This window comes from Mus caroli, chromosome 9, assembly GCF_900094665.2.
Source record: "Mus caroli chromosome 9, CAROLI_EIJ_v1.1, whole genome shotgun sequence".
Taxonomy (NCBI): domain Eukaryota; kingdom Metazoa; phylum Chordata; class Mammalia; order Rodentia; family Muridae; genus Mus; species Mus caroli.
In genome coordinates this window covers 59,950,045-59,961,171 of record NC_034578.1, presented here as the reverse complement: position 1 = coordinate 59,961,171, position 11,127 = coordinate 59,950,045, and the positions used below count along the sequence as shown (strand labels likewise).

Genomic DNA, 11,127 nt, shown 5'->3' with positions numbered 1-11,127 from the left:
AGGGTTTTTCTGTATAGCCCTGGCTGTCCTGGAACTCACTTTGTAGACCAGGCTGGCCTCGAACTCAGAAATCCGCCTGCCTCTGCCTCCCTAGTGCTGGGATTAAAGGCGTGCACCACCACGCCCGGCAAGACTGATTCTTAGAGTGGAAATTTATTTCCCATATCTTGTAGGCTGGGACATTCAAGGTGAAGGGAAGTTTGGTTGTCTGACAAGGGCTGCATTCTGTAGTGAAGAATGCTGCCCTTCCGCATGGTAGAAGGCAGAAGAGCAGGTCAGCCTGCCACTGTCAAGAGCTGAGCCTCTTTCATAAGAGCTGTAATTTCAAAGTGTCAGGGAGGTACCCTATCTGCAGTGTTTACACCTGACTTTTGGAGAGGCATTATGGGAGTTGTACTCTCACTTTGTGGGGGGCTGTAATTTGACCTGTGTCACAAGTAAGGTTGTGTAGTGGAAGCTCATTAATAGGTTTTCGGTGTGTTTGATTGTCCTAGTAAATAGTTATTTGGTCATCACTCTGTCCTAATACTTGTCAGATGTACTTACTGGTTCTTGCATAGTAATTCTAAATATCTTTAGCAAAAAGTCTTCTTTTGGGGGGGGTTCCATGAAACCATTATCAGTAGAATTAAAATTAGGAAAAGGCGACTAGAGGAAAAAATGGGAAAGGATGGACTTGTCAGAGGAGTCTAGTTTTGTAGAGGTTGGAAACCCTGCCTGTAACAGTGGCTCAGTGAGTGGCTGGTAGCTGTAGCCTCAGTGTCCACAGTGTCCAGCCAGGGAGTTGCTTGGGTAGTTTCTCAAATGCTAGTTGTTTCCTGCTGTCCATGCAGTGTAATGATTTGCTTCAGGAATATATCCCGTCACACAGTATACAAACACATCATTTGGGGGGATACAGCATGCTAAAACACATTTTGTTTGTTTTTTTGCTTTTTAGAGACAGGGTTTCTCTGTATAGCTCTGGCTGTCCTGGAACTCACTCTGTAGACCAGGCTGGCCTCGAACTCAGAAATCCACCTGCCTATGTCTCACAAGTGCTGGGATTAAAGGTGCGTGCCACCATGCCAGGCTCTGGTTGTAATTCTTACTCTGTTTCCTGCCTCAATGTTGTGTAAGCATTACTCCACATTTATTTTCTGATTTGTTGATTAAAAAGCCGATCAGCCAATGATTGAACAGGGCAGAGAATAGGGCACTCAGCCAGGGGATGATGGGTACAGGAGAGAGAGGAAGTGGATTACCCATGGGGAGAGTCCAGGAGACACCATGAGAAAACAGCTCTGAACAGAGAAAGCCCTTAAATGCAGATATCTGGGGATTTTGGCTGGGAGGTAGGCAGATTAGTTGAGAGGATTAAAATCGAGTAACACTGCTCAGTTGTTGTGTCTTTAAAGCATCTTAAATATAATAGTCCAGTCTCAGTTAATTTAGAGCTAGTTGGGTAAGAGAAAACTTTAACACACTTCCTAAAAAGCCAGTAATAACATTGTATGACCAGTGATTGTTCATTCTTGTTGCTGTAGTTTTAAAGCAATGATCCTCAACCTTCCTAATGCTGCAATTCTTTAATTCAGTTCTTCATGTTGTGCTGATCTCCAACCATAAAATTACTTTAATCGCTACTTCATAACTGTAATCTTGCTGCTGTTATGAATTGTAATGTAAATAGTTTTGAAGGAAGGGGTTGCCAAAAAGGGTTATGACCCACAGGTTGAGAACTGTCATCTTAGGGCTGCTGTCACATGCTTTTTGTTTTTTTCTCCCTAAAGCAGCATCTTAACAGAAATAATGTAGGAACTGGAGCTGTTTCTCTAAATGGGAAAACTGAACTCTGGAGGTGTCCTTGGTCTACAGAGAGGCAGGTCATGATGTCCACTGAAGAGTCAGCATACCTTTCATACCTTTGGTAAAAAGGCCATATAGACCTCCAAACATTGCCTCTGCATTTTTGCTTGCTTTGCTTTTTCTGGTTTTAAAGCTGTGTGTACCTGGTATTGGTCCTCACCTTCCTCCTTGAGACAGGCTACTTTGTTTTTAGATGCTGAGCACATCTGACCCACTGCCCCATTAGCTTCAGGGATTCTCCTGTTTCCACCCCATAGTAGTAGTCTCCCATCCTACAGTAGTGACACTGAAAAAATAGACACTTGCCACTCTTGTCACTAAGTGTGTTCTGGAGATTTGAACTCAGACCCTCATGCTTGCATAGCAAGTACTTTCCCCACTGAGCCAATCTTCTCAGCCTTTCTTCTGTGTTTTCTGAAATGTAAAATGCTGAAATTACTTGTTGCTAGTAGAGAGTATTCTTCAGGTTAAAAAAAATGACTTTAGAAAAAACAGTAACAATTTTATTGATCCCACACTAGTAAAGTGCTTTGCTGAAATTACTTGTTTTTATTTCTACTCTAACTGATACTTTAGTAATGTTTGGGAAAGTGGAGTTTTGGTTGGTGCCTATGAATGCATGTCAGGGTCTGTTAGCCCACTGTCTGACTGACTGTACTTTCTGTGTGTAGGTATGTCATTGACGGTGCCACTGCTCTTTGGTGTGCTGCGGGAGCCGGACATTTTGAAGTTGTTAAACTTCTAGTCAGCCATGGAGCCAACGTGAACCACACCACAGTCACTAACTCAACTCCATTGCGGGCAGCATGCTTTGATGGCAGACTGGACATTGTGAAATATTTGGTTGAAAATAATGCCAATATCAGCATTGCCAACAAGTATGACAACACCTGCCTAATGATCGCAGCATATAAAGGGCACACTGATGTGGTCAGATACCTCTTAGAACAACGTGCTGATCCCAATGCTAAAGCACACTGTGGAGCCACAGCTTTGCACTTTGCAGCCGAAGCTGGTCACATTGACATTGTGAAAGAACTGATAAAATGGAGAGCTGCAATAGTGGTGAATGGCCATGGGATGACACCGTTGAAGGTGGCCGCTGAAAGCTGTAAAGCTGATGTCGTTGAACTGTTGCTTTCTCATGCTGATTGTGACCGCAGAAGTCGGATTGAAGCCTTGGAGCTCTTGGGTGCCTCCTTTGCAAATGACCGTGAGAACTATGACATCATGAAGACATACCACTATTTATATTTAGCTATGTTGGAGAGATTTCAGGATGGTGACAACATTCTTGAAAAAGAGGTTCTCCCACCCATCCATGCTTATGGGAACAGAACTGAGTGTAGGAACCCACAGGAATTGGAGGCTATTCGGCAAGACAGAGATGCTCTTCACATGGAGGGCCTTATAGTTCGGGAACGGATTTTAGGTGCTGACAACATTGATGTTTCCCACCCCATCATTTACAGAGGGGCTGTCTATGCTGATAACATGGAGTTCGAGCAGTGCATCAAATTGTGGCTCCACGCACTACACCTGAGGCAGAAAGGTAACAGGAATACCCACAAGGATCTGCTTCGGTTTGCTCAAGTCTTCTCTCAGATGATACACCTCAATGAAGCTGTGAAGGCCCCAGACATAGAGTGCGTTTTGAGATGCAGCGTCTTGGAAATAGAGCAGAGCATGAACAGAGTTAAAAATATCTCCGATGCCGACGTCCACAGTGCCATGGATAACTATGAGTGTAACCTCTATACCTTTCTGTACCTCGTGTGCATCTCCACCAAGACACAGTGCAGCGAAGAAGATCAGTGCAGAATTAACAAGCAGATCTACAACCTGATTCACCTGGACCCCAGAACACGGGAAGGTTTTTCCTTGCTACACCTGGCTGTCAACTCGAACACACCAGTTGATGATTTCCATACTAACGATGTCTGCAGCTTTCCCAACGCTCTGGTCACAAAGCTCCTGCTGGACTGTGGCGCTGAGGTAAATGCAGTGGACAATGAGGGGAACAGTGCCCTCCACATTATCGTCCAGTACAACAGGCCCATCAGTGATTTTCTGACCTTGCACTCCATCATCATCAGCCTTGTGGAGGCTGGAGCTCACACCGACATGACAAACAAGCAGAATAAAACTCCGCTAGACAAAAGTACAACTGGGGTGTCTGAAATACTACTTAAAACTCAGATGAAGATGAGCCTCAAGTGCCTGGCTGCCCGAGCAGTTCGGGCTAATGACATTAACTACCAAGACCAGATCCCCCGGACTCTTGAAGAGTTTGTTGGATTTCATTAAGTGACTGGATGTGTAAAATCGTTTAATGTGGTGCTAAAAAGTAAAGGACTTTAATCACAGACAATAGAATTCTGTGTTTGTAAATTCTTCTTTTCTTTCCACTATCCTTTCAGCCCATCGTCCTTGGTTCCGTGTGCCTCTTTTTCTCACATGGTATTGAGTTCAGCACACTAAACAGAGCAGCGCTGTTCAGGTGTAACTGGAAGGTGTATGGACATTTGTTTGTTTCTTTTTCTTTTTCTTTTTTTAAAAGAATGAATGTAAGCTTTTTGTGTAATGGGGCATTTGTGATTTAAAATTGATGATGTTTTAAACAGCTGCCTACAAAAGTATTTCTGTTAAGTTGATGTCAGCATGTCATCTGTGCAGCAGTTTTGAGGATTTCATGAAGAAAATGAACTAAAAAGGAACACTGGGAGCAATGGGAGATGCTCAAGCCCTGCATGGATGGTTCTCACTTCACTGTGTGTGTGCAGTGATACAGCACATTTTACATCAGGAGGACTTGAAACACTTAGCTACTGATTAATAATCTGAAAATTATGTGCAGTTATTGTTGGAAAGTTGAATTCCTGAAAATCATTGTGTTCTGTTAGTGTCTTCTAACTGGTGATCTTAGCCCAACCTTGCGGACATTGCTAGATTCCACCCTTAGGCTTGAATTCTTCTGGTCTCTGATGTAATGATGAATCTAAATTGCATTTATGCATTTGATTTGGCTCACAGACCTAAGTAAGGAGCACACTGTATTATGAAACATTGTCACAGTATAGCTAGACATTGTACTTCGTCCTTTTCTAGCCCTGTCCTTGTGTGTTGTATCTTTAAAAATTGGAAACTGCCTTTCCATAGGGCATTTGTGTCTCCCTAATTAGGTATAAGATGAAAAGGAATGAGGACACACGTGTGATGTTTTTACTTAGTCCATTGTAAGATGTAGGAAAACCAGGAGTAAGGTATAGGAAATGAAGTATTTGATGAGGAAAATGATTCTCAGTGCCACACAAAAGGTGTATCTCAGAGCTGTAGACTTTTCTACCACAGAATGTGGTACTGAGGTCTTTGGGTTTTTGCTTTTTTTTTTTTTTTTTTTTTAAATCAAGCAACATTTCAACTCTTAAGAGTATTCTGTGATTTTTTTTTTTTTTCTCTTAAGCATCACAGAAATTCAAGTTGAAGGAACAACAGTGTCTGCTGATGCTAGGGATGAGAATGAAAGTGAAACTAGTTCCTGTAACTTCCTCTAGTGCCAAATGAATGCTGCCTAAGCTACCCCTAGTGCATGGTACCGTTCCTGGAGACACCCACAGCTTTGTGTTTTCCTTTAGTGAAAAGCATTGTCATGATACAACATCAGATATAAACTTTAAACAACCTGTAAGAGTTCACAAATACTTTACCTGTGGATATTGCTTTTAAAACATAGGAGAATGGTTGCAGTTGGAGTAGTACAAAGTAACCAAGCCAAAATCAGCACCTAGGGCCTTAAACAGATACCCCATAAAGTGAAATACCAGGAGAGGGCAGGAAAGGAGACCTAAAGTGTCCTGCTCCAAGGGTGCAAGATGCAGTTGCTGTAGTTGTGCTTCGTGTGTGTCCTTGTGTTAGTTATTTTCCTAACTTGAGAGTTTACATGGAAGACTTTTTTTCTGATGGCTTAAAGGGAGGTGTTGGAATGCCCTAATTTGGGAACTTCTGACCTAGACCCTCTTGGTGTGACTTAAGGCGATATTGATTCACCTTGCTCTGGCAGCTCTCAGTGACCTGGAAGAGGTGACACACTGCACAAGGTGAGTCAGCCCTGCCTCTTCTCAGGCTCAGGTCAGGTCTTTCCTTTACGGACACTAAGGCCCATTGAGGACAGTGAGGAATAGCTGTGAAACTTAGTATTCAGTTGGTTCCATTTTTTAATGTATATGATTTTTAAGCACCCAAACTTAAAGTATCTATCAGATAATACTGCATGTTTTAAAAACATTCTTCCTCCTTCACTACCCAGGACCAACACTGTTCTAAGACATTATTTATATATGAGGATAATAATAATATACATATTCAGATGTAGAATTACAGGACAGCTTTTGAAGGAGGGAAGACAGTGCTGAGGAGGGTGGAGGGAATGGAACGGGGCCTGTGGTGGACTAACTAGATTTGTTTAGTTGTGTAGTTGCACACTATGCACTCTTGCTGAGGGTCTAATTCTGTCTGTACCATCACTCCAGATTTGCATTGTGGAACACCTGTATAAATCCATTATAGGAGCAAGTGTCCTCATGCCTGGCCTTCCCGTTATTTGTTTTTGGTAAAATTCTTTGAAAGTATGCTCAGCCAAATGTTCCATGAACTTTTGTTTTTAAAGAAAAATAGGTGTGAAAGGTGATAGCATTGTAGCTAGCTCACTAGGCTGTCATGTGTTGCAGCCATGTCTGTCATTTGATGTTTGTTATTGGTAGAATCATGCTTTGAATTGTAACCCTTCCTTGATAGTGTTAGTGATTTCCCCAGAACATGTCACTTGTGTAAATTGTCACATAAATTTGCATGAGCCAGGAGTGCAGGAGGGTGCTTTTCACTTTTCATGCAGTTAGGAATTAAAACCTTACACTTCAGTGACTGACCCCAGGCTGGGCAGCAAAGCTATCTATCCGTCCTCTGTGGAAGGAGAAGGGGTAGCTGACTCTGACACTCTGGCTTTTTCCAGTCCACTCTTGATTATAATCACAGCACAACCACCCAGAGGTTCTTCACTGTGGGAACTTTAAACATGCAAACCAAAACAACCTGGCCCATCTGCCATGCTTTGGTTTTGCTAGTTTCTGAAAGGGGTTTTGATTTCATTACACTAATAGTTGCTAGATGGTGATTATGAAGACTTAGGCATGATAGCATTGTTTGACATAAACTGTGGTTAAGGGATTAAAACCTCCCTAAAGCCAACACTTTTAGACAAACATTTCTGAAAACTCAAGTCCTAGAGAGGAGTTGCTCATTGTAATTGAGGCATCAGGTTAAAATGAGGTTGCTTTGGATAATCCAAGCAGCAGAATACCCGTGTTCTGGGAATATGGAAGCCAAAGGATGGGTGCTACTTGTACTCTGTTGGCTGAGAAGAAGCCAGTGGCTGAACTTGAGTAGGCGGGTTAAAGTATCTGTGCCTCGTGACAATTGTAAAAATCCAAAGTGTACTTTCTCAGCTACCCAGATATCAGTGCACGCAGAAGTGCACCCTTCTCATGACTTAACTGCAGCAGAAATAGGGAAGAGTAAAACCCTCAACTCTGCCTTTGGCTCTGAACTGATTTCAGTCAGATTCTAAGCTGTGCTCACTCTGAAAGTGCACAGCTCCACTCTGGATATCATCTGACAGCCCCTCCACATGTACATACACTGAGGGGCTTCCTTTGAAGTTTCTGGCAAAGCTGTCAGAGATGGGCCAGGCATACAGCAGCCCCTTTCTCAAGCCTGGAATCTGGAACAAATTCTATAGTGACAATGCTGATCGGTTGACTACTACAAATGTAAAGTAAATGTGGTCTTTAGTCCTAGGTTTGTGGAGTGTACCTTTGTGTTAATGTGTAGGGAAGGGACAGCGGTTTGATGGTTATGGGGAGTGCGTCACTGATAAATCTGCAGGGCTGAATACTGCTAAATTATAGCTTTACAGCTTTCCTTTAGGGGTGAATCATGGGATGAGTAGCCTCATCAGAGAAATGAAGGCATGAAGATGCAGGCCTGCCAGGTGAGGACACAGGCAGGCTTTGCACCTATTTCCTATCAGGTATTGTAAAATGTGTGCATGGCTTTTTTTGTTGTAGAGGAGAAGAGCTGAGGGGACCTCTCCCTGCAAGCTTTCCTAACCAGTCTTTTCAGACGTACATAGCTGGGAAGTAAACTCTGGCCTTAACCTACTGGCAGGACCCTGTCCTTTGTAATAGTCACCACACCCTGCAGTCCTTGGTGCAGAGGAGCTACATAGTTGTAGTCTAGTAATTCACCGTGGTTTACCGCGAGCCCGTGACGTCATTCTATCGTGCGCTCTTGTCAAGCCATTTATGTGACTTTAATAAGCTTAGTAACTTTGCTGACTGCACCGGGGCCTATCAGTGACTTATATATTGCATGATGTCTTCAACTTGAGTTTGACATGTAGAATCACCTTTGAGTTCATGGCAATTGACAGTCCTAATGGCTCAGCTAATTTGAAACTAACAACTTTGCTGTGTAAAAGGAAAAATGGTGTTGTGTTCAGTAAATGTTTGAAAAAAAAGTACCTTGAAGTTTGTGTCTTTATTGTTCGATGTGAGATCTTTTGTTGAGTTCCTTTTAAAGGGGTTGTTGAAGTTATATGTGTGTGGGGTGGAATATCCTCTATTAAAGCTCAAATCGTAAAGCTAAGCTTTTCCTTCTCATGTCCACTTGGACTCTGTAGAGACAAAATCATAAAATGTCTTTTAGAAGCTCCCCATACGTTTTCTGTGTTACCTTACATTACATTTATTTTCTCTTGAAGAGTGCAAATGGACTTCATGTTTACTGTTTAATATGTCAAGCATGTTTTCCTCATATGTACATTTAAAGATATACAACTTCATAGCATGTCTATGGATGGTCTTAAAGTCTGTTTACTCGGATTTTTATTGGTGGGTATTTAGATGTTCAGTTTTCTCAGTGATGTGGTAGTGAACCCTGTTTACAGCTGCTTGCTAGCCTTGCTTTTACTTCTGCTTTGAGTGTGTTTACTGTCCTGGCAGACTGTTAAGTCCCTCTGTCCTCCCCACTCCTCTGATCCCCAGCTATTAGCTCAGTTAGTTTTTGCCAGGGTGGTTAGTGAAGAATGGTTTCGTTTGGTTTTTATGTGTGCTCCTTTAACTCTGTGTGTCTTCGTGATTGGGCTATGGCTACTATTACTTCAATAGACATTACATGGAAGTTTAAAAGGAATTTTTTCTCAGTTATTTTTTGAGAAAGTTGTATCAGAACTTTACATTTAAGAAGTACATTTATTTTGAGTGTTCTGTATGTGTTGGAGGGTGGGTGGGGTGGGGGTAGGTCAGAGGTCAGCTTTCAGAAGTCAGTTAATCTCTGCCATATGAAGACTGAGGTCAGGTTATCAGCTTTGGGGCAAGTGTCCTTACCCACCGAGCCATATTACTGGTCCAGGATTTTACATTTTTATGTTGTCAGATTTACCATATATATATATTTTTTTTAAGTGGATTCTGGGCTTCATACCCAGATGTCTTTTTAATGTGTGTTTTTTTTTCTGTTTGAAATTCACAAGCTTTTATGACTTTTCTTTTCTCCTTTCTCCTTTGAAACCCATCTGCCTTAGTTTAAGGTTTTTTGTTTTGTTTTGTTTTTGTTTTTGCCTTAAGTCATTTTATTGAGTGAGAAAACACTTGAGCCCAGACTTAATAAGACCAGATTAGCACCACATTTCTATGTGGAAGCCTGGTTTCTCAACTCAGAGGCAGGGTCTCCAGCCCCACAGCCTGGTTTTCAGAGATGGTCCCACGGGGCAAGTCAGTGTACTTGCAGGCAGAACCTCAGGACAGATGGACTGGGCAACGTTAGCGTTTGGTGTCCTTTTTGGAGATTACTGCTTGAGGTAATCCACATGACAGTGGGCTGCTAATGCTACCAGGTAGTTGAGGATATCACTAAGCTCCCCCTGAAGGGCTGCTCTCTCCTTTGGCAGCCATGCTTGAGGACCAGGCTCTGCATCAGACTTGCACTGGAAGAGTTCTGCCAGCTGGCCCACTTCTCCCACCAAGGCTAGCAGCAGGTTCCGTGGCCGGTGGAACTGCTCCCAGTCCCGCTCAGCAGCAAACTGCATGGAGGTGTCAGATGTCCTCAAGCGTGGGCCCTGCGCCGGCGGCAGCAGCAGAGTCTTCTTGCCCCACACTACTGCCCTCACCGCCACCAGCGGTGGACATTCCGCCCACCAGTCCTTGGCTTAAGTTTTAAAAAGAGACTGACTTTAAATTTTTATATGTATGGGTGTGTGCCTGTGTGAATTGTGTGCACTGTGTTCATAGAGGTGCCCAGGAAGGCCAGAAGAGGGTGTTGAATCCTCTGGGTCTGGAGTTGTGAGCCCTCTAGTGTAGGCGCTGGGAACCAAGCCCAGGTCTTCTGCAAGACCACTCCTGACTCCTGAGCCATTTCTCCAGCTCCCTGGTTTAAAATTTGACCTACCTGGAATAACAAGTATTCAGCTAACCAAAGAAATATTCTCCATAGGTTTGAATTAAAAAGTAAATTACTGCAAGGCAGTTGGGTTTAAGTTCCTTTTCCCCTGTGCTGATCTGGAAGCACAAGCAGCTCTGAGGACTGACCTATTCCTGCTGTGGCTGAGTGGGAGGTACTTCTGCACGAGCCTTCGGGCTTGTAACTTGGGACAATAATACAATAATATTATCTAACTTGCACTGGGATGATCCAATGAGACAGTCAAAAATGCCTGGCAGATAAATGCCAAGTGCTTTTAGGTAGGCTACTGTCTTTTCACCTCTGCGTGTGTTAATGTGAGGGATAAGTGACCTTTCCATTGTTGTATGCCTGCTTCTCCATGTGAACACTGGTGTCATTTGTATGTTAAAATATTAAAGCCTGGGGGCTGGAGAGATGGCTCAGCGGTTAAGAGCATTGACTGCTCTTCCGAAGGCCCTGAGTTCAAGTCCCAGCAACCACATGGTGGCTCACAACCATCTGTAATGAGATCTGGTGTGTCTGAAGACAGCTACAGTGTACTCACATACAATAATAAATAAATCTAAAAAATATATATTAAAGCCTGAGCCAGGCAGTGGTGACTCACACCTTTAATCCCAGCACTTAGGAGTCAGAGGCAGATGGATTTCTGAGTTCGAGGCCAGCCTTGTCTACAGAGTGAGTTCCAGGACAGCCAGAGTTACACAGAGAAAGCCTGTCTCGAAAAACCAAAAAAATTATATATATATATATATATATATA

General features: G+C 43.0%; 1 protein-coding gene and 1 pseudogene across 1 annotated transcript in view; one reads left to right on the top strand and one right to left on the bottom strand.

The window, feature by feature from the left end:
- Positions 1–8,425, top strand: part of Fem1b (fem-1 homolog B) — a 19,433-nt gene extending 11,008 nt beyond the window's left edge. The window contains exon 2 of the mRNA XM_021172482.1: positions 2,520–8,425. Coding sequence (XP_021028141.1) covers positions 2,520–4,155 — 1,636 coding nt within the window. The 3' untranslated portion in view covers positions 4,156–8,425. The remainder of the gene's footprint in view (positions 1–2,519) is intronic.
- Positions 8,426–9,594: 1,169 nt separating this feature from the next.
- LOC110301013 lies at positions 9,595–10,091 on the bottom strand (annotated as a pseudogene).
- Positions 10,092–11,127: the final 1,036 nt, after the last annotated feature.